General features: G+C 42.5%; 1 protein-coding gene across 1 annotated transcript in view; it reads left to right on the forward strand.

Annotated features, from left to right (window-relative positions):
* The window catches only part of CPPED1 (calcineurin like phosphoesterase domain containing 1), a 119,979-nt gene that overhangs the window by 2,919 nt on the left and 92,509 nt on the right, over window positions 1-24,551 (forward strand). The window contains exon 2 of the mRNA XM_090276994.1: window positions 18,674-18,892. Coding sequence (XP_090133120.1) covers window positions 18,674-18,892 — 219 coding nt within the window. The remainder of the gene's footprint in view (window positions 1-18,673; window positions 18,893-24,551) is intronic.

The following is a 24,551-nucleotide window of genomic DNA, read 5'->3' on the forward strand; positions in this document are numbered from 1 at the left end:
CCCAACCAATTGAGCCACACAGGTCAGGGACAACAGATTTGATTGTTATGTCACCTTGAGGAGAGCAGTTTCAGTAGAGTTGTAGGGGAACACCTGGTAAACAGTGTTTAAGGAATGGCAGAGAGTGAGGATATGAAGTCAGTCAGGGTAGGATTCTGTTTGGAGCCATTTCGTGATGCAAGGTAGATCTAAGGTCAGTAGCAGCTTAGGGGAGGAGGAATGCGGAAGGAAGCCTGAAGAGTCTGAAATAGGAATGATAAGAACAGCAGCATCTAACATTTATCAGGTGTTTATGGCAGCCAGGCACTATACTCTGGGCTGTATGTGGGTTATGTGATGTAATCTCCAAAATAGTCCTGTTGTGATTTAGCTATTATGGTTATCCTTATTTTATAATGGAAAGAGAAAAAAAAAAAAAAAAAAAAAAACACCCATCAAACTCAAAAAGACTAGGCACTTGCCCAAGGTCTCATGATTGGTATAAGATGGATTTGGGGTTGAAAATGTAAAAGGTGGGATAATTGTTGGAGAGAGATATCCGTGGAAATGGGATTTAGGGCTCAGAAGAGGTGTTGGCCCTGGGATCAAATGCACTCTTCAACCACCTCTCTGTTCTATCCATCTGTCTACCAGGCCATACATCCACCATTCTATACATCACATGTCCATCTCTTTATCTCTCTGTCTATCCAACTGTCAGTTCATTCATTTGCCCTTTCATCAAATATACTGAACACTTGCCTTGTCCCAGCCATGGTCCCGGATGCCAAGGTGGAGTGGTGGGCGAGAAACAGATGTGATTCTGCACCTCTAGCACATAGCTACTTGGAAGGTCTGACTTTCACTAGTCAGTAACACAAACCAGTGGAAATTGCAGTTATGATAAATGTCAGAGAAGGAGGGATTGGTTCCATGAGAGCCTCTCATTGGAGCATTAATAAGGGCATTCGGGGAGGGCTTCCTTGAGGAAGGGGTGTGTCATCTGATTGCTGAAGGATGATTAGAAGTTAACTGGACCTTGATGGGTGGGAAGACCTTGTGGACCATGGGCAGAGCAAGTTTGAAAGTCTGGTATGGTGGGACTGGAAAGGGAAAGATGAAGAAAGCAAGCCATTGAGTCTGGAGCAGTGTATGGGAGGACACTGGAGAATGGGGTGGGGAGTAGTCGAGTTTGTCTTTAGGTAATAGCATCAGAGGGTTTTAAGCTGCGTGTATGAAGAAACAGGGACACATAATCAGATACTCATTTTGAAAAGAATGGTCTGACTGCAGAATAACAAAAGAATTTCTACTTACAAGGGACTTGGGGTACACTCTGGAAGCTAGAGCTCAAGAACTTGACTTGCATATCATTTCCATATCACCACATTGTTTATTTTCAGTAACTGGAGTTGCATGTGGTCGTGGTGGTAGGAGATTCCAGTGGACTTACGGGGCTGCTGAGGTGTTGAAGCTCCCTAGTCCTTTGGAGCTGCCACAGGGCTGCCAGTGAGACCAGGAACAAGAGCATTGTTCACCTGGAAAAGAATCAGGGGAGGGGGATGGAGAGAGACTCAGAAGATAAATTGATGAGGTAGGAGGAGGGAAAATGACCCTGGGCTTTTCTAGAAGTGGGGCCTGCACTTGGTCTTCTCTGTGGGCATGCCCTGCATGGGTCACAGGGCATAGTTCAGGGCTTTTAGAGGCTTCTTCTTGAAGGCTTAGGCCTAGAGTCTCTAGTCCTGTTGGTTTACTTCACTGGGTGCTGAACCCCTAGTCCACCCCTGAGCTGTCTTTGTCACTGTCACTGTCTTTTCCCGGGGTTCTAGTTCCCTGCTGACTTTGAGAGATGCCTTTAAGGCCCAGTGTCAGTCCAGACTCTGCTGCTGGAAGGTAGAACCTTGAGCTGATAGAGTTGCCCCAACGGCCAGCCTGGAAGAGAAAGGGAAGGAACTGGCTTTTCTGGTCTGTTGCCCAAATGCATAATGACTGTCAGAGGTTCGGTTAACTCAAGCAGCAGTGTCCAGCATCACAGCCCCGATAACTAACACTCACTACTAGAAGCCCCTCCAGAATTAGCTAGTTAAACAGTTTGCTTTTCAAGTGAAGTCTGGCAAGTAAATGAAAGAACACTGTCTGAATCTGTCTGGGCTGCTATAACAGAATACCATAGACTGAGTGGTTTATAAACAAATTACTGCTCACCGTTCTGGAGGCTGAAAGTCCAAGGTCAAGGCACCTGGACGTTCGGTGTCTAGTGAGAACCCTCTTCCTGGTTCATAGAGGTCTATTCTCTCGCTGTGTCCCGACATGACAGAAAGGGTGAGGGAGCTCTCTAGGGTGTCTTTTATAAGGGCACTAATCCCATTACTAAGCCCTCAAGATCTAATCACCTCTCGAAGGCCCCCACCTCCACATACCATCACACTGAGGGTTAGGTTTCAACATAAGAATTTGGGGGAAGACATTCAGCCTCTGGCAAGCACTTTAAGACCATTTCCCCCTGATGATTTACATGAGTAATGGTATTCTCCTGCATGTCTTCCTGTAGTGTTACAGGTGAAGCTTGGCTTCAGTCATCCATTCCCTGTTAACATCATCTGCTAGGCTCTGTCGACAGATGTTTACAAAAAGCAAATTGTACATGTTTCACCTGAGAAGGCTCACAGTCCTTGGCATGTTCCAATAGTCATTTTAATCAGACAAATTGGTAATTATATTTCCTTGACACACATCCTAATTAAGACCACTTTTTCCTAACAAATCACTGTCTTTAAAAAGTTTATGACATCTCTTTTGAAGATTAAAATGTTCTAAAAATTACCTATATTTAGCCCTGGCTGGTGTGGTTAAGTGGACTGAGCATTGGCCTGTGCACTGAAGGGTCACCAGTTCGATTCCCAGTCAGGGCACATGCCTTGGTTGCGGGCCAGGTCCCCAGTTGGGGGCATGTGGGAGGCAACCACACAGTGATGTTTCTCTCCCTCTCTTTCTCTCTCTCTTCCCCTGTCTCTATAAATAAATAAAATCTTTTTTAAAATTACCTATATTTAATTGTTTTCCAGTCCAAATATGTTTTCCCAGATCATTTTACCACCAGAATATTTCCTCCTTACAAAACAGGGTTTTCTTAAAAAGGTTTCTGGTTTTCTTTAAAAAAGGTGACTTCCCTGGACATTTGAAACCTCAGCAGTTGTTTCAGAGAAACCAGTTTTGTTTATTCTGAATATTTTTTGGTCCCCTCTGGTAACCCTCTCACATGCAGAAAATAGAGTCTCTGTTAAAAAAAAACAAACAACAACAACAAAAAAAAAAACAACCTTTATCTCTTTAAGGTTTCACCTAAGAACCTTTTTAGAAACAGTAGACCTATTTATGCAAGTCTGAACGGGGTTGTAAATGTTGTAGTTTTAAAAATTCTAAAATATCAATGAAGAAAATTAAATGAATGCTTTTAATTATGCCATAATTCAGGCCAACCCACTCTATTTAAGAAGGGTTCTCATGACTAAAATAGAAATTTTGATTATTTATCCCCTGCTCATTGTCATCAAAGGTCAAAATTATTGTGTAAAAATTTCCCATTACAACATTTTTAAGAGGCAAATGAGCTTTTAATTTTGAATGTCCTTTTTTTTTTATTTTTGGCTTTTCTGTTTTTTAATAACTTTATTGAGGTACCTAACATTTACTCTTTTAAGCTTACAAGTCAGTGGTTTTTAATAAATTTACAAAGTGGTACAACATCACAATTTTAGAACATCTCAGTCTCCTCCCCCAAAGAAACTTTGTGCCCATTTTCAGTCTCTTCCTGTTTTGACTCGTAGTACACTCTTAATTTACCTCTATAGCTTTGCCTTTTCTGGACATTCCATATAAATGGAATCATATAATCTGTGGTCTTTCGTGATTGGCTTCTTTCCTTTAGCATAATCCATTTAAGATTCACTAATGTTGCAGCACATATCATCAGCACAATATAATATAATTCCGTTGGTATGGGTCACCACATTTTATTTATCCATTCATCCATTGACGGACATTTGGACACTGGCTGTTATGAGTAAAGCTGCCAAGAAAATCTACATGCAAGTCTTTGTATGGACATGTTTCATTTTTCTTGGGTGGAAGCCTAGGATTGGAATTGCTGGGTCATATAAGTAACTAACATTTTGAGGAACCACCAAACTGTTTTCCAAAGCAGCTGTGCCATTTTATGTTCCCACCAGCAATGTATGGGGTTCACATTTCTCTATATTTGTCAACACTTGTTATTGTCTGCCTGTTTTATTATAACTAGCCAAATGGGTATGAAGTGGAATCTCACTGTGGTTTTGATTTGCATTTTCCTAATGGCTAATTATTTGAACATCTTTTCGTGTGCTTATTGGCCATTTATAATCTTTGTAGAAATGTCTATTCAGGTCCTTTGCCCAGTTTTTAATGAGGTTATTTGTGTTTTTATTATTGAGTTGTAAGAGCTTTTTATATATTCTGGATATAATATCCTTATCAAGTATATGGTGTGCAAATATCTTCTCCCATTCTTTGGATTGTCTTTTACTTTCTTGGTATCATTTGCAGCACCACAGTTTTTAATTCTGTTGAAGTCCATGCGACCATCTTTTTCTTTTATCACTTGTGCTTTTGATGTCATAGTTAAGAAATTTTTGCCTAACCCCAAATCATACTCCTGTGTTTTCTCAAGTATTGTAGTTTAAGCTCTTATATTTAGGTCTAGGTCCATATTGAGCTAATTATCATATATGGTAGTTTTTTAAAACTGGAGTAGAAGGCTGATATTTAGCCAATGAATAGAAAAAATCAGTTCGAGAGGGCAATCATAAAAGTACCACATATTCTAACATTTCATTTTAATGTAAACTATAAATGTACATTTATTTACCAGTCTTTTGAGGTCAAGCCAAGGATGTGTCTTGGAGTATGGGTTTGTGGATGGGACTGTCATATAGCCTTTTTTGTATAAACACCTATAATGAATCTTTTCCAGTTTGGGATTTTTCCAGTGGGTAGTCAGTTAAAAATCACTTGGAAAACACCCTGAAGGAAGAATGATTCTAGGGTTATACTTCTTTTTCTTCAAAATTTTTACACTTGTTTCCCTAACACCTAATTCAATTAAAGTACTAGCATAAACAGATTTGGGGACAACTGATGGACATGTAATGAGCAAACCCCTTGAGGGGCAGGGGCCAAGGCGCACAGAGCATGAGAGGGTGACTCAGTGTGCCCTGAGCGATCGGCAGTGCCTTTACAGAGGGCATGGGGAGTGTCGCTAAACCCTTCATTTGGTCTCGTGGAGGTCTGTTAAGACAGTGTCTTCCTCACAGAGAGGACTGACAACTTTTTATGTATGTGCAGTATGTGATTTTTAACTTCGCCAAACCCTCCAGCATGGAAGGGGCACATGGTGCCAGAACTACTAGAGACTCCAGGAGCCCCAGAACCAAGTCTGATGTGTAGTCAGACACTCCGGAAATCTTCGTTGGGTCCCCAAACGCCCCATGCAACCTTGTTTAAAAGACAAAGAAAAACCTAGTTGCGCTAGTGCCACAGGTCCTCATTTGTAAAATGAAGGCAGAGTGTCGGCTAGATCTGTGTTAAGGTGCAGCTGTATTGATGTATGCAGTGATTTCATTTGCATGAGGGCACCGTGCCACTGGGCTGATTTCAGGTCCCCAACTAGTAAGTGGGAGGGCCAAAAAGGGATGCAGCTTTTCTGGCGCCCAGCCCTTTGGCTTTGCCACCAGAACACACTGGAATAGGACAGAGCTCTTCATCTTTCCACTCCTCCCCAACCTGCATCTTTCCAGTCTTCCCCAACCAGAAGCTTAGGAGTCATTTCTGACCTCAGCTTCACCCCTCCTCTCCATGTCGCAGCCGTCCACAGTCCTGTCTATTCAACCTCCAGAGGTCACCTTGGTTTTGCCCACTTCCTTCCTGGCTCTCACCACTGTGACCCCAATCACCCTGTCTCTCACCTGGACAATTCCACCAGCCTTCAGCACCACTCCTGCCCCTATAATCCTTTCCCCATATGGGATTCAGAGTCATCTCCTTGAAACAAAAATTGGGTCTGTCACTGCTTGACATGGCTTTTCTCTGTCCCTCTCTTTTTCTCTCTGTGCTTTCTTATTCTCAGGTCACAGTTTAAGAGGAGCCTGTGCTGATTCTCCCATTCTAAATTAGATCCTCTGTCATTCACCCTCACTCATTCTTTTCCTTTATGACTTATTACAACTGATAGTTGTGTATTCAGTGAATTTGATGTCTTTTCCTGCCTCTAGACTAACTTCCTGGAGGGCAGGAAGCCTGGACCTAGGATGGTGTTAGCAGTATTGGATACTCAGTGGCATCTGTTATGTGAATAAACAAATAAATAGGAATGAGTGAATACACTGCCTCTGGGCCACAAGTATGCATCTGCCTAACTCATTGCTTTGCACACACCATGTATTCACTGGATGAAACAAAACAGAAACCATGATTTGAACCAATCAACATGACCCTTACAAACCACCCTGGCTCTCTACAGTTTGTGAATTACTCAGAGACATCCATTGGAAGGAGGTTCTGGTAACCAGGTGGGTGCCTTTGCAAGGAGCTCATCTCACTCGAGTGAGGGTAGCCTTCTCTTGACATCCAGGCTTCTGCTTGCCTAGCCTTGTGCCTGCAGGGCTGCCTCTGCCCGGGGAGAGCGCTTTTGTCCAGTTCTCCCTGAAGCACCACCTGGGCCAGCAGTCTGGGCCAGGAGCCTGGGGAACATGGGGAAAGGTGGGGAAAAGTCGTAGCAAACATCCACCCAAGACAGGCGAACCCCCAATGGAGTTCTGCTTCTGAAAAGCAAGTGAGGTTTGGGAAATGCCTTTTTATCCCCTGTCACCTGTTGTCTAGAATAGCCTGGCCAAAACCAGCGACGCTGAAAGCCACCTGGCCAAGTTGTGCTGGCCCATCTGCTTTCTTACGTCTCTGAAGGGTAGCGGATAAGGTTTTGGCAGGTCTTTCCTTCCCAAATGGCGAGTGTGGCCGCCAAACCATGACTCAGAAGCTTTTGTGTATCTCAGAAACTACCTTTTGGGCGCATTTAGGCCAAGAAAAGAGAAGTTGGGTAAATTCACTAGGTACTTAGGAAACGTAATTTGGAGACTCTGAGGATATTGCTGTCACAGTTAATTATTTTTGCAGAGGAGGGGGTCCTGAAGGACACTTTTTTTCAACAGCTTCACATACCATACAGTTCACGCTTTTAAAGCGAACAATTCAGTCAGTGGCTTTTAGTCTGTTCACAGAGTCGTGCAGCCATCACCACAGTCAGTATTAGCACATTTTCACCACCCCAGTAGAAGCCTCACACCCCTTAGCAGTCACCCCCCACCTCCCCTCCCAGCCCTAGGCAACCACTATTGAAAGACACTATTAGCTGTTGCATTGAGTTCTGGCAGTTGAACAGTTGGGACATTTGGGATGTTAAACAAGAAAGAGTCCCAAAGTGGTGAAGGATTGTTTTGCTACTATTTTTTGTTTTGTTTACCACAGAAACAAGATTAGTCCCCAGAGAACATGAGGCATATTGCTGAAGACATTTACATAGTGATTCACTGTGCAGATTGCTACTGTGAGAAACTACAGAAACTGCATTTTGTTGGCGTTTGTTCTTTAGCCAGAAAGCCTCCTGGTTATTCATTTTTGCTGTTTTATAACCAAAGCAGTGTCCACAATATGTGAAGGAAAACATGTGAAGGCCAGAGCATGTAAATATATGTGTGTGTGGGGGCAAAGTAGGTTTACAATTGTTCATATAGAAAGTAATACACTAATGAATAAATAATGCAAGAATACACTATGTTTTGTATACTCACAAAAGGCTACTTTTGCCCAACTCTGTATACATACGTATGTAACTATATCATCAGATAATTTCTGAACCCTACTTGTTCTATGGGGAACAAAGAATTGGGTGAGATTTGATAGCTCTGTCTCTGCTAAGACAAGGGTAGGAGTTACCATGAGTAATAGTCATGGAAATAGAAGCTCACGCTTGACTGCCTTTTGTGGGCCAAGTCCAAATGCTTTACATATATTAACTCATTAATTCTTCACAACAACCCTTCTGAGGTGGGTGCATTCCTCTTACTTTACAGATAAGAAAACAGAGGCCGAAAGAGGTTAAGGAACTTGCATCATGTCACTTAGTTGGTAAAGGATGGAAATGGGATTTGAACCTGGCACTCAAGCCTCAGAGTCTACACTACACTGGGACCAGATTAACGCTTCAGGAGATGGAAGCTCAAGGTGCTACAGGGGTTTTAAGCCCTTCCCCAAGCCCTCATGTCCTGGCGTGATATATTCCACCCTATATTCCCATTTGCCCCTGGTCTCAGGATCTGGGTACTTGCCATGCCCTCTGCCTGAGGGCATACCCACAGCTTCCCCCATACCTGGCTCTTTCTTATTCTTTTTTTTTTTTTTTAAGTATATATTTTTGATTATGCTTTTACAGTTGTTTCAATTTTTTTCTCTTTACCCCCCCTCTGCCCGGTATCCCCTTTCGCTCCAGCAATCCCACTCCCTTAGTTCATGCCCATGGATTGTGCATGTAAGTTCTTTGGCTTCGCCCTTTCCTATATTATTTTTAACTTCCCTCTGTCTACTTTCTACCAACCGATTATGCTTCTTAATCCCTGCACCTTTTCCCCATTTCTCCCCTTCCCCCTCCCAGCTGATAACCCTTCAAATGGTCCCCATACCTATGATTCTGTTCCTGTTCTGGTTGTTTGCTTTGTTTTTGTTTTTATTTTTTAGATTCAGTTGCTGACCGTTGTGCATTTATTGTCATTTTAATGTTCATAGTTTTGATCTTCTTTTTCTTAAATAAGTCCCTTTAACATTTCATATAATAATGGCTTGGTGATGATGAACTCCTTTAGTTTTCCCTTGTCTGGGAAGCACTTTATCTGCCCTTCCATTTCAAATGATAGTTTTGCTGGATAGAGTAATCTTGGTTGTAAGTCCTTGCTTTTCGTTTCTTGGAATACTTCTTCTTTTTTTTTTTAATATGTTTTATTGATTATGCTATTACAGTTGTCCCAATTTCTTTTCCCCTGCTCCCCTCCATCTAGTGGCCCCCCTCCCTCCAGTTGTCCCCCCCTTTTAGTCCATGTCCATTGGTTGTGCATATAATTCTTTTCAACATCTTCCTGTCTACTCCACTCCCTCCTACTATGCTTCTTAATTCCTGTACCATCTCCCTCTTTATTTCCCCCTTCCTCCTCCTTGCTGACCTCCCCCCCAGTATGTTCCCCATACCTATAGTTTTTTTCCCACTCTTGTTGCCTACTTAGTTTGTCTTTGTTTCGATTCCCTAGCTTCTGTTGTTGGCTGTTATGATGCAGTTTTCATTTTAATGTTCATAGTTTTGATCCTCCTTCTTCTAAACAAGTCCCTTTAACATCTCATATAACAGTGGTTTGGATCTAATGAACTCCTTTGGTTTTACTTTGTCCTGGAAGCACTTTCTCTGCCCTTCTATTCTGAATGACAGTTTCGCTGGATAGAATAATCGTGGCTGTAGGTTTTTGCTTTTCATTACTTTGAATATTTCTTGCCAGTCCCTTCTTGCCTGTAGGGTCTCCTTTGAGAAATCAGCTGATAGTCTAATTGGGACCCCTTTGCACATAATTCTCTTCTCTCTTGCTGCTTTTAAGATTCTCTCTTTATCTTTAATTTTTGATATGTTGATTATAATGTGTCTTGTTCTCCCTGGGTCCAGTTTTTCTGGAACTCTCTGTGCTTCCTGGACCTGTAAGTCTATTTCCTTCCCCAAGTTAGGGAAGTTCTGTTTCATTATTTTTTCACGTAATTTTTCAATTTCTAGTTCTTCTTCTTCGCCCTCTGGCAATCCAATTATTCGAATGTTCGTTTGCTTAAAGCTGCCCCAGAGGTTTCTGATCCTCTCCTCACATTCCTCACTTTTTGTTTCCTCTTTCCGCACTGGTTGACTGTTCCTTCTCTATGTTCCGGTTTGTTGATTTGATCTCTGGATTTTACTTCCTCACCACTTGTTTCATATGTGTTTTTGTTCGTTTCAGTATGAGTAGCTTTCATTCCTTCCCTGTCTTGTTCCAAATCTTTTGTTAATTCTGTAAGCCACCTTATAACTATAGCTCTAAACTGAGCCTCAGAAAGGTTTTTTATTTGTTTGTCTGTCAGGTTTCGCATCTGTTGCCTGGTGAGCTGCATCATCAGGATTTCAATCACTGTCTGCTTCATTCTGACAGATTTGTGTTTAGCTTTGCTTCCTGGGCAGGCTATAGGGGGCGGAGCCCCGTGCAGTCATCACTACCCAGCGATGGTGGTGATTGGCGACCTTTTTCGCCGCGCTGTGGCGCTTTGTGTGGGGCGGGGGTCCAAGATGGATTCCTGCCGTTACTCTCTGCTGAGAGACTGGGATCTGTCCCCCTGCCCTCCAGGCCTCACTGCCTGAGGCAATGAGGGGGCTGCCTTCCCCAGCGTTGGGATCATGAGCTACCGGGTCTTGACTGCAGCTGGGATTGCTCCCCTTGCATTTCTCACAGTCCCGCCTCTATCCCCGCTGCTATCACAGACAGCACCATGTTTTCTCGCCCCTCCTACCTGTCTGGATGAGCTCCGCTGGTTTATAACTTCATACGTTGGGCTTCCATGTAGTTTTATTTTCTGGAATTTCTAGTTATATTTTGTTTTGAGGTAGTTGTTTTCCTTTTTAGTTGTAGAGGGAGACCGAGCATGTCAGTCTAAGCCTCCATCTTGGCCGGAAGTCCGTTTCTTGGAATACTAAATGCCAGTCCCTTCTTGCCTGCAAAATTTCTTTTGAGAAATCAGCCAATAGTCTCATGGGAATTCCTTTGATGTTGTGGTCTGCACTAGTTTTTGTTGTGAAACTTCCCTGTGTAATGTGGGATGTTTAGTATCACCCCTGGCCTCTATCTGGGTGCCAGAAGCACCACCCACCTCCCGGTGTGACATCCAAAAATGTCTTCAGACATCAAATGTCCCCTGGGGATCAAAGTTGCCCACGGGTTAGAGCCACAGGTCTAGTGGGAACAGTAATCTGTACAGCTGGGAAAGTTTTGGGTTATGTTTTAGCCTCAAGTGCCAGAAGGAGTAGGGATCCATTGCTGTCTTTATTATGCCTTCTCCAAATGTTTATGGGTGCCTCCCACAAGAAAGGACCAAGTCATACTGCTGACAATATACTGGAAAGGGAAAGCAACCTGGGACTTTTCTCATGGAGATTAATGCCCTTTCACAAGTGAGTTTGATGATCAGGGTGAGGGTTTTAGGAAGAGTGGCAGCGGCAGTGATTGCCTGGGGTGGGTCAGAGTGGGAGGCGCTGCACGGAGCTGTCCTGGTAGCACCAGGTGGGAAAGGTGAGCGCCTCGCCCAAGGTGGTGCTGCTGCGCATGGTAAGGACGGAGGAGTGTGGGAGATGCTGTGGACTGAATGCAACCACCTGGGTGGCTAAAGGTACACAGTGGCACATGATCCTAATAACTATAGACTGGTGGACTGGGGACCATGGCGGCAGAATCAGGGCCATCAGGGGAAGGACTCAGTCTTGAAGGAAAGATGATAAATTTGCTTGTGGGAGTGTTGAAGTTAAGGTGCTGAAGGGACAAACTGGGAGCTTGGACATGTCCAGAAAAACAAAAAATGGCTTTCTACTCATGTTTTTGTTAATTCTGTGGCTTTCTAGTCAGATAGAGAAGTGTGGCCCCTGTAGTCCCAGTTCATGTATTATTTTGAGTCAAATAACAGGAGCCAAAACATTGAATTTTTAAATATTCTTACAGTGCAATGGATGTGGTATTGCAATAACAGCAACCTTGTTAATCAGATTGCCTGCTCATCAGACTTCTTAACCAGTATCTTATGATTTTGTTTTCCAAAAGGCAAACTAGATTTAGAAAATGAGGCTTTATAAGAATTAAATTATCATTGGGTTCACCTTGAATTTATGAGGTTGCCTATAAACTAACAGGTTTAGCACATCATGAGAGCATAGATTACTATAGTATTAGGTATTAATAACAGGACTGACTCCCATAGGCCTTTTCCTAGTTGGGTGATGAAAGTAGTGGTTCATTTGTTTTTGGGAGCACACTTAGTATAGTTAGTCATTGATTAACTGGTTATAGTGAAAGGATCAATGAAATTTCTAATTCTTGGTATATATTAAAAAGTAAGCTTTCATTAACAATTGACAAATATGCCCAAAAGGTCTTATTAAAAGTGCAACTGTAAAGAGTGATTGCAATTTTTTTTTTGTTTTGTTTTTGGTAATTGTTTTATAACCACAGCAAATGACTACAGAGAATGCCCTGTACAAAACAACACAATAAAGGTTCAAGATCAAGGTGTTCCTTTAAGCAAGCCTGAAGATTTCAATCTCTGGTATTTGGAATTTAGGCTGCAATCCTTATTTTTGGATGGATCACTAGGTATGTGGTACAGTCCACTTTAAACCAGATTTGAACGGAAGAATGGCCACTTGGCCCAGGTAGAAGCAGGTGAAGTGTCTGGTTTCATGTGCCACATAACTACCAAAGTTCCTCCCCACGATGCAGTGCCAGGTGGGATTGTACTTCTTGTCAAACTTCTTCTTGATATGGGCCACAATATCCTTTTCTGTGTTGTATTTCTCCAACGCCTGAGTAGCACATTCCACAGAGTCTTGTTGCATCTCCTCCGACGTATCGGCATTTTTGATCACCGCCTTTCAGCTGCCCTTGATTACAGCGCAGCAGGTGCTGGCCAACTGCGACAGTCTCCTGGGGGAGGGGCTGGCGAAGCTCACACGCTGCGGGAGAAGCCATTGCTACCGAAGCCGTGGCGCATCTCTGATTGCAACGTGAATATCTGTCTTTAAGACAGGATATGGCACAGAAATAGATTATCATAGGAGGGGTTAGTGGTAAGGCATTGTATGACTATTTAGAGGTTTTTAAGATTTTTCTCTGTATGCCGTTGCTATGAACTTGATAATATTTAAAGAGGACTCACAGGCCTTTCCTGTCCCCAGTATAATGCCACCCCAGATCCACTGTCTTTTTATTCCTCAATTTTGAAAGATGGTTACTATGACAGTCTCTGTCAGTTAAGTGGCCAAATCTTGTTATTCTCTATATGATGGCTGAGTCAAATTTCTTTCTAAGGCCGTTTTTTTCTTTGGAAAAGAATTTCAGTTTAAAATTTTGATTTAGGCAATAGTAACAATAAATTATACTTTATGATGGTAACTCAGAGCTTGTTTTTTCTGGCTTGTTAATTTGGACACACACTTCAGCATTCGTAGCTGAATAGTTCCCTGTAATCTCACCTGTGTAATCACCTGCCCTGAAGCTGGGGCTCTGGGGCACGGTAGGCCTGGTTCTGCCCCTCACCACTTTTTGATCTCGATCAGGTGATTTACCCTAGAGCTTGCCTGGTTCCGTCTTCTGCACCACTGAGCAAAATGGAGGTCTTACCATAGATAAACGGCTTGTCGGCACAGGTCTACAGAGGTTTGGTGATGAATTGGGTCAGGTGTGGACTCCGGTGAATTTGAGAACACATGCCGCATTAGAGGGGCAGGCACTGCTCAGCCCCAGCCAATTGTTGGCATGCTCCACTGGGGCCTGGTGTGGCCAGATTTTCTACAAGAAATCACAAAGCCAGGTGTATGTGTCAAATTCATGAATTTAAAATGTTGGCAACAAATTCAAAATTTTATAAACACTGTATGAGCCAAATAGAAGACATCTGCTAACCAGACCATATCCAAAGATCGGGAGTTTGTAACCGCTGAAGAAATCACTGGTTAGCATCCCACAGAAGATGAAGGTGCTGGCTCTCAGGCTGTACCCCACAGTTAGCCCTGTGCTCCCGGCAGGGTCTGTGAGCACCACAGCCTGTGGGGAAAAGTTTGGGGCCTTGCCAGTGTTATCTTTGTGTACAGTCTTATTATTTACCAAAATGCTCCATTCAGAGGAAACTTTTTGGAGACGCACGTGTCTTTGTGGGGGTGGACAACTTGCGGGCACCTCTGGGCACATTCCATCTTCGTGGCTCTCTCCTCTTCAGACTGGCCTGGCTGCACTGAGATTTTTGAACAGTAAAAGCTGCTGCTTATTAACTATGTGACTTTGAACTTGAGCCATGACTAAGATCCCTACCCAGGCTTCAGTATCTCCTCTTGGGTGAATGAAAGGGTTGGTTAAGGTAACTCGACACCCTTCCATCACTGACAATTTCCAGTTCTTCAGTGGGAAAAGTGGGCCTCTGTACGTAAGCCTTTGGCCTCCTCAGATGGGTTGCAATAAACAGGCTCACTCAGCTCAGACAGATAACTTAGAGGGTGATGATTATATAGTAAGGGATAATACCAAGAAATGTTTAGGACCAAATACCTGAGCTGGGCACAGACAGGGACCTAAAAATGAGTAGGAAAATATACAAAACAACACAAAATCATAAAAATACCACCTCTAACAACAAAATCCTCCAAGTCATTATTTCAGTTTAGGAAAACAAAAATCACTTTGCATCTGTTTCTTATAAAACATGTTAAAGCAATTCCTTGATTCGTTGCAGGCCAATGCTTCTCAAAGATGGATTTGCATACAGATCACCCAGAGGTTTGTTAAAGTGCAGATTCTGCTTTACAGCAAAGTCCCAGCTGATGCTGATGCTGATGCGCCACACCTTGAGGACTCAGGTGTAGGCCGGGCCCCACCCTCTGAGCCCCAGTGCAGCCTGCTTCATTGTTACTGTCATCCTTGCCTTCTCTCTCTGCCTCAGCCTCCATTTCCAGACAATTCTGCTCCTTAATTTGAATTGTATTTACTCTTTAACCAGGCAGTCTCATATTTAAGTTATTTGACTAGGAAAAAAGAAAACCCACCCCATCCCAACACGGGATTCTAAAGTGTCTTTTCTAATGCTCTGATGGTGTAGCAGGGTGCTTGAATTGCCAGAACAATGCTTTCAGGGAGTCTAACGAGAGAATCTGGGCTCTGCCAGGGGCCAGACACCTGCTCTGCCCCAGAAAGGATGGCATCACAGGCTCTTCCCTGGCTCCTGTAGATGTCAGCTAATATCTGTGCCCTGCACTGTGCGTAACTCGGGACTTTGGTGAAACAATTTAATGCAAATGTTCATTTATTCTCATAATATAAAAGTTTGCCCTTCTGAAGGGTTGGGGGAGGTAAAAATGTATACAACAGATTCTTCCTTCTAGAACTAAGGATTAAAGGCCTCAGGTATCTTTAATTCAGCTTTATTAAAGTTAAGGTGAGACCGAAGACCACAAACTTTTGTAGCAGGGACCTTAAGAGGATCCAAGTGCTTTTGAGAATGCAGAGCCTTGAGTCAACAAATTACCTTTATTATGCAGCTAAGGTAGCTGGAATAGTGAAATGTGAGCTGTCATTCATTTTAGGTCAGATTTATTTATTTTGTACCTTATCATCATAAAATTGAAATTCTAAGATTTTAGTAAGTAGACAAGTAAAAATGAAAATTTTATTTTAATACCTCCAAGAACTACTGATTTTTGAGATTCTGACTAGTGATTTTCAACCTTTTTCATCTCATGGCACATGTAAACTAATTACTAAAATTCTGTGGCAACCAAAAATATATTATTTGCCAATCTGACAAAAAAAAAAGTATAATTTTGATTCACTCACACAGGACAGCTATTTTTGTGTTGGCTGATATCATTTTTTTATTTGACAGTCTAAGAAAAAAGAGGTCAGTGCCCCTGACTAAAGAGTCAGATATTGCATGTTTTAAAAATTCTTGCAACACACCAATATGCCATTGCACACTGCTTGAAAATCACTGTTGGAGGAAACTATATATGTTAAAACACTTGCTGTAGAAAACTGTTTATAAATTCTGTTTGTTGTAGAACACTGAGTTATGCTTCAACCTTGGAGTGACAGTCACCTCTCTGATCTGGTTCTTACTAATTTATCCAGTTGAAACAGCTCTGCAAACTGTCTCATAGACAGAAACATAGTGCCTTGACTGGTGTGGCTCAGTAGGTTGGGCTTCCTCCTGCAAAGGAAAAAGTTCGCTAGTTCGATTCCTGGTCAGGGCACACGCCTGGGTTGTAGGTTCGAAACCCAGTTAGGGCACCTATGAAAGGCAACTGATCGATGTTTCTCTCTCATATCTGTGTTTCTCTTGGTTGCTTCCTTCCCCCCTCTCTCCAAAAAATAAAAAAATCATGTCCTTGGGTGAGGATTAAAAAAAAAAGGTCAGACAATATTTGTCTTTCTGTGACTGGCTTATTTCACTTAGCAAAATGTCCTCTAGGTCCAGCCATATTGTCCCAAGTGGCAAACTTCTCTTTTTCTCTTTAAGGTAATATTATATTTATTTATTGCGCATTTTCGCTCTATTGCGGGATTTTGCGGTACTGTACAGTAAAACCTAAAATGAAAGTAAGGTTCCTACTTCGCGGATTTTCACCTATTGCGGGGGATCAAGAACGTAATACCCACGATAAGTGAGGGATCACTGTACGACATTTTCTTTATCCATTCATCATCAAGGGACATTTAGGTTATTTCTATATCTTGGTCTAGCCTACCCCCTGACCAAACTGGACATCATATCACTGCATTCTGTTTACTAGAAGAAAGTCACTAGGTCCAGCCCACACTCAATGGGAGGGGATTGCACAAGGATGTTGAGTATCATGATGCAGGGGTCTTTGGGGCCATCATGGAGGCTTTCTGCCACACAGAAAGGTCTCAGTGAATGAGTTGAGTCCATTATGGTAGAGGATCACTTGCTGTTTCTAGCAATAAGATGCATACACCGGGGTTTTATGCAGTCCTTGTTCAGGATGAATTCAGGTTGATTGTGATTTGACTGAGCAGCTAACACTCTGAGCTGTAGGTCAAGAACTGGTGGATTAACATACATATACAATATCTTCCATGAAGTATGTACAGGTTGCTTTGTTTACATGCTTGTCTTTTTAAGTTCTGAAAAAAAAATTAAGAAGGAAGGGAGGCCTAAAGCCAGAGGTCCACTTTAAGATGATAGTAAGCTAGGTAGGGTGAGTGGGAGGCTGGTTGTGGTATTTCTAAAGGTTCTATGCACCTGGCTCTTCCTTGCTTTATAGTTCTCAGCTTAAGTGACACCACCTCTGAGCGGTGTGCCCTCTGCATCCAATTTAAATTACAATAGCATAGCTTCCCTCTTCATCCTCACATAGCCCTTGGCACCCTCTGGCTCCATTCTGTGCTTTTGTCTTTATCTATCTCTCCTCTGAGAACTTCGCCCAGGACAGCAGGGACCTCACCTGTCTTGGCCCACCCCTGTATGGTCAGCACCTGGAACCGAGCCTGGGAAAGAGTAGGCTCTCAGTAACTATTGTATTTACTGAGTAAACATGAAAAGAATGGAGACATGAGATTATTCCAAGGAGCTTTTGGAAATTATATATTTTTGACTTCCTAAGGAAATGCCACTTACCCAATTAACATGTAAAATACATTAATTTATTTTTAAAAAGAAAAGAGTTTCAAGATTGTGGGGTAGTTTTGTCGCTGTCACTGATTGCTGTTGGGCCATTAGGCAGGTCAGGTCACTTCTCTGGGCTTCAGTTTCCTTGGAGAATAAACACCAGGGCTGTAGATCAGGATCAGGGGCCTTCAGACTGTGCCATCCTCAGATCCCATTTTGGCAGAGGCAGCTCTTTGTTTTCAACTGGTCTGCCACGTGAGGTTTTGGTGGAAGAAAGAACTCTGACCCCCAAAAAACACACACAAAAAAACAAAACAAGCTTGAATCCACAGGGCTTCCATGTGCATTAATGGCTCTTCCAGCTCTGCAGAAGCAGTCACTGGCTGTGGTTCTCTTGGCAGATAAGGGTAGAGACATGTGGTTGGCGAAACTTTGGGCCTGTGGAACCAATAAGAAGGGCAAGCCTGGTCATTTCGGAGTCTGTGACTAGCTCCTTTCCCAATAATCCCCTCTCCCTTTCCCCATCCTTCCCACCCCCCAGACTCACACCTAGCTTATGCCCACGTCATGCTGCCTTTGAAATGTTAGCATTGATTTTTTTTCACATTGACTTACTCATTTCAAGATTTCATTTCTGGCACAGCGTTTCCCACCAGATAGCCAGAGCTTCCGAGCTCTAAGTTTTATAATTAAAATTCTGTTAACATCCCCTCGAAACAGTGTAAATTGTGCCATTAAGCCTGGCATAAAAGATTTGAGAACACTTCACCAGTAATTTAAAAATAATACTTCTAGCAGCTTTCAATTTGAGGTATTTTTAATTCTAATTAAAAAACTATTATTGAACATTAATATCCTCTATCTAGAGTGTTGTTGCGCCTCTGAGCTCCATTTTGGCCAGCTAGCTTTTAAACAAACAGCTTGGTTGCGTGGCTGTTGAGGCCCACGTGGTTTGTCCTGGCCTTTGGGAAGCACCAGGTCCCAGGCATAATTAGTATAAATCAAAATCCTCTAGACTATGACAGGAAAATGGTATGTTTGAACAGCAGCTTATTAAAATGACCTACTTAATTTAAGAAAAATATTGTATCCATTCGCATAGTAATCTGGATGCTTTCCCTGAAAGATTTCATAATATTTCTTCTCTCTCTCTCCCTCTCTCTTTTTTAAGAAAAGGAAAGGGAATGGAAAGGCCCATTCTACTTCATCCAGGGTGCAGACCCACAGTTTGGACTGATGAAGGCCTGGGCCACTGGGGACTGTGACAACGGTGGAGATGAGTGGGAGCAAGAGATTCGTCTAACTGAGCAAGCTGTTCAGGCCATCAATAAGCTGAACCCCAAACCCAGATTTTTTGTTCTGTGTGGGGACCTTATCCATGCCATGCCAGGTAAGATCTGGGTGGTTGCTGTGGCCTTTTCTCCTTTACCCGGTTATAACTGTATTTGGGGAAAAAAAAAAGATTTCTCTTAAAAGATGTCTTTGTTCTTTAATGGCTCATTTGTTCTCTTCATGACTGTTGCAGTATCATTGAACATCAGAAAATGCACGCTCATTTTATATTTAGAATTTGGCGAGATTAATCACAGTAATTAGGGAGAGCTACAGTTCCAATGATCTGAGCTTAATATGAAAAATAGAATAGATTTCCCCATGTCACCTTTCTTATTTCCAGGGGACAAACTTGAACTGCTTCCAGATAACTATATCCATAAATGTAATTTTCTCATCTCATTTCCCATCTTCTAACACTTTTATTTCTCCTGTATTTGTTAGTGTTTTTTTAGTTTCAAGTGACAGAAATCTAACTTAAACTGGATTTTTTTTTAAGGTATGTTTTACTCAGTGGGACTGTAAATATCATGGGTAGAGTTGGTTTTCAGGTATGGCTGAATCCAGGGCCTCAGAGGAATTTTCAGGACTTGGATTCTCAATCTCTCAGCCCTGGTTTCCTCTGGGTTGATTTCATTCTAATGTAGACTCTCTTGAGGTAGTGGTCCCTGGGGGCTCTAGGTTTACATCCTTCTTACAGAAACTACAACAGAAAGAAAGTGCCTCATTCTTGGTGGTACAACAATCAAAGCCCCAGACGGACACTCATCTGGTTCATATGGCCCCCTGAAGCCAGGATGTGGGGTCAGCTCTGTCACAGCCATGCGGTCTGAAGAATAGGATGGTTCCCCTAAAGAGGAGTATTATTCTGGGAACGTGAAAATAATAGATGCCTTCTAGAACTCACTTCCTTTTTTTTTCCTCCCCTACTCTGATATCCTTCTCTTCCAAGCAAGAATAAAACCCAGTGAGCAAGTATAAGCAAGGGGATAGTGCCCGTGCCCCTTAGGGAGGCAGAGCAGGTATCCATGGCTGCTTTTATGGGGTCCTGGTCTCTGCCTAGTGGAGTAGCAATGACCTGAGGAGCGTTGCATAAAACATTGCAGTGGCTGTAGAAGTTTGTTTTCATCTGATGTTATCTTGTAAACCAAGCCTCTTGAGTACTGTGATGATGGCCATGCCTTTGGAAGCCAAGGCTCTTTGCAGTAAGCCGAGGTGTAGTAATTCCTTCCCATCAAGGCTCACTTGTCGGAAAGCTCACCTATCCAGAGCAATCCCAGGATGAAGATATAAGAATGGGGAAAGGGCTGCCCAGAATTGCTCTCTCCAAAGTACAGGCAGTGTAATTAGCAAGGAGAACCCTCAGACCCTTCCTTATTCTGTTGACTAGTATTTTACACAAACTCATGAATATACACATGTGCATATCATCAACTCCCACCAGGCAGAACTCAGTGATGTGATCTCTGGAGAAGCAGCCTGTTCTGCTATGGGACCTCTACAAAGGTGGCAGGACAGAGAAGATGGAAAATAAAGTAGTGAAGAAAAACCTGAATGAGGGCTCAGGTAGGCAGGATACCAGCTCCCCATGTGCTCCTGATGCACTGAGTTAACTTGGACACACTTCTTACCTTCTTAAGGCCTCAGTGTCTGAGCCAAAGCCCATTGATGGCAGCAAGAATTTAAAACCTCAACAGTCTGGGGCAATGTAGTGCAGTGGCAGATGACTATACTCCTGTTCAGGTGCTGGACATCTTAGCAGCTTGGTACAGAAACACATTCACAGGGAAGTTCTTAGTTTTGTTTTGTAGAGTTGCCTGTGAACTTGGCCACCCTTGGTGACTCCTGGCCAAAGTTTCTCAGGTGCTGTGATTGTACAGTGCTCAAGTGACCACAGAGTGCCCAGTTTCTAAAGGAGTTAGAAATCATAACAAGATTCAAAGGCTTGGTTTACAGAGTAAATCAAGATAAGGTGTTAGTTGACCAGATAGGTTAATTTCCATTTACAAATGATATATTTGCAGTAAGCTGTTTTTTTTTATTTTTTTTAACTTTTTAAAAAACACTTTTATTTATTTTTAGAGAGAGGAGAACGGAGGGAGAAAGAGAGGGAGAGAAACATCAATGTGTGAGTGATGCATCGATTGGTTGCCTCTTGCGTGCCCCCAACTGGGGACCTGGCCTGCAACCCGGGCATGTGCCCTGACTGGGAATCAAACTGGTAACCTCTTGGTTTGCAGGCTGGCACTCAATCCACTGAGGCACACCAGCCAGGTCAGTAAGCTGGCTTTTTTAGGAATCATTTGGCCCAGTAAGCACTGTAGCATCAGCTAGAGCTCTCACTCTAGATCACACAGTAACCAAATTTCTATTTTTACTGGACACTTGAAAATCAGATTCTGAGTTTAACATTTTTCTGTCCAGTGGTTTCTTTTCTTTGAAAATAGAGTATTTTGGGACTCATTAGAATTATATAACACGTTCTTGTAGATTTTTTTTTATTGTTGTTCTATTATAGTTGTCCAAACTTTTCCCCTGTTGCTCTCCCCTGTCCCGCTCACCCCCACTGCTTCCAGAGTCAATTTCCACACTGTTCTCCATGCCCATGGGTCATTCATACATGTTCCTTGACTAGATTCTTCCCCTTCTAACCACCCCCCCTTCTCCCCCTTCCCCATCCCCTCTGGTCACTGTCAGTCGGTTTCTTGTTTCCTCTTGTAGATGTTTACTGACTTGTTCTGAATTATGTTACGTATTCTGTTATGTTGTCACCAGAAAGGGACCAGGACCCAGGCAGGTCTGCCCTGGCACTGTCTGGAATGTGTGGTTTTTTATTTCATGCAGGAAAGGTTTCATAACACAAACCCAGGGGATTTGGGGATTACATTTACTAAAGCTGGGGACAGTGAAACCAAGGAAGAGTTTAAGAGAGAAGAAGCAAGATCACAGCAACAGGAGTGAGCCTAGGAGGAGCTGTCTCAGCCCTTTAGAAAGGAAGTCACAGAGGCAGAAGTGAGCCAGCTGGCTGTGAGGACTCAGGGACAAATTACAGAAGCAAAAGGAAGGCCCTTGGAGACAAGTTCAGGGGCTTAGCCTGGCGTGAATTGCAGCTGCCTGCTGCTCCCCTGGTTGCAAGTCTTCTGGGAACCCTTTTTGCTTAGGAGAAAGAAAGCAAAGATGCATGCCTGAGAAACAACGGGAGGGGAAGGTGCTGGTGTGCTCCAAAGAGAGTGTACAGTGGAAGGGCTTTTATCTGTTTTCTAAAGGTGGGAATTTTAGGGGTCATCTGAGAAGGATATCAGTAGAACACTCATCAGCTTTCCAGGTGTGTTCTTTAATATGCAGATTCATCAAAATGAGCTTACAGGGTCAGAGTCATTTCTCTGGCCAGTTTCACCTTCAAAGAATGTCACCAAAGAGGGAACGGGACTGAGGTGGGTCTTCCTTCTAAGTGTCCTTGGTTAGGGAAGATAAGACCTTGGCGATTTATCATCTGGCTGCAGATTGCTCAGCCATTTAACTCTCTGTCTCCGTTTCCCCATTCCACTTGCCAGGGAATTTTCCTAACTTTTTACTATCCTGCCTTAATATTGCAAAATAAGATTTAAAATCATAACTTTCCATGAGATTACATTGCTTCTTAAATAAAATATACTGAACATAAGTACATTAAAAGATACAGTTTTTATGATCAACCTTACCAGTTGGTCAGAAGACCTCATAAATGTGACCTGGTAAACTTTTGTATATGTATTTTATATTCAGTGTGACCCAAGCAGAATTTACATCTGTTGTGAAGATTTGGATTGTTTTGTGAGGTTGTAACTGAGCCAATGAAAGGACTGACTGTTTTGCATGTTGTGGTCTGAGATTAAATTAAAACTAGTTACCATTTTTTAATATGCAATTAGTGACTTCCCCCTCATTTTGTTCTTATACAGGGGCAGACACTAGAAAAGTAATTATTTGCTTTGACTGCTTAGCACATTGTTAATTATCAAATGAATATATTAGGCAAATAAAATCAGAAAGATACTTTTAATTCTACCTTAAATATTATCTTGGTCCAAGTAGTTTTAAGTTCAAACTGGAGAAAAAGAACTTTATGGGTAATTATCTTTCTAATGAAAGTGATAATATGCTTTTTCCATTGTAAATATGTATCATACTTGTTCCTCCACAAATATTTATTGTGTGCAAACTAGGTGCCAGTAACAGAGCTAGATGCTGTGGACATAATAGTTGTGAATAAGATACCCAGACCTTCCCATGGAGCTTAGAGTCTGGTAAGGGAAATGCAAAACCAGAGATGGTAAGGAGAGCTGTTGGAGCCGAAGAATTCAGGACAAAATCCATTTCGTTTTGAAACACGTTTCCTTCTACAGTCATCTTTTTTATTATCTTGATATTTTCTTATTTTCATGAAGCCTCTCTATGGGAGAAGCCACATTATAAATAACAAATGAAGATTTGTACAAATATTGAGACCACTGATTTTCAGTCCTTCACTCTTAAGCCCAGGGTTACTTTCTTTGGTCCTCCTGACGCTGAGGCATAGACCCGCTGATGCTGTCCCGGGGAGCCTTGTTAGATTTCAGCAATTACATGAGAAGCCGACCAATGGGAACGCGATGCGAGTGTAGGAGATTCCCTTCTGCCTTTAGCATAGTTTTTTATTAACACATGTGTCCAGGCCTGTTTATTAAAAATTGCCCTAACCAAACAAAACAGATAGTGTGGGAGGAATTCTTCCCTTGATACCAAGTCTCCTTGAAGAATTCTTTGTGTATGTGAAGTGAGGCAGGCCTGCTTTAGCGGTGTTCTTGTAGATGGTGTGTTAGTGTCCTGTGGCTGCTGTAACAAATTACTACCAACTTAGTGACGTTTTTTAAAACAACCCAAATTTATCCTCTTAAAATTATGGAGGTCAGAGTCTAAAATGGATCTTAAGAGAAGCCTTCCTTCTAAAGGTTTCTGCTTCTAGAGATTGCTCACATTTCTTGGAATTAGGCCCTTTACCCTACCTTCAAACAGCATCTTCTCTCCTCTCGGACCTTTAGATTTTTTCATATTCTCTCTATTACTCCTACCCTCCTGCTTCGTTTTATAAAAACACCTGTGATTACATTGACCCATTCAGGTAACCCAGGATAAGGTCCATCTTAAGTACCTTAATTTATCATATCAGAAATTCACCTTTTGCCATGTATGGTAATGTATTCACAGATTCTGGGGACTGGGAGGTGGACATCTTTGGGGGGACCATTATTTAGCCTGCCACAGATGGCATAGGATGGAATTCAGGGTCTGTTATTCTTCCAGAAACTGTGTTGCTAGCTCACCTACTCAGTATGGTCATGAAAAGGAGTTGTCCTTGTTATTTCCACTTTTACCAATGGTGGAAACTGGCTCATAGCAGTTAAGTACTTATCCCAGGGTCATTCAGCTTTTAAGTGGAGTCAGGATCTGGCTCAACTTCCAAACTTCATGCACTTACCACTGCAGCCTTCCGACAAAAAGGATGGTCCTCAGAGAGGAGCCAGGAGCTTGTGTGAAGTGTAAAATCTCTGCTCCACCCAGACCCATTGAGACAGGCAGCATTATAACAAGATCCCCAGATCAGTCAGAAGCACTTACTAGACTAAAATGCCCAGGACCTTGCATGTTTTTGCTTTTCAATGTATGGCAGGCAGACTGACAGGAGCAGAGCAAGGATG

Source organism: Furipterus horrens, unplaced genomic scaffold (assembly GCF_987537825.1).
Source record: "Furipterus horrens unplaced genomic scaffold, mFurHor1.1.pri manual_scaffold_5, whole genome shotgun sequence".
Lineage (NCBI taxonomy): Eukaryota > Metazoa > Chordata > Mammalia > Chiroptera > Furipteridae > Furipterus > Furipterus horrens.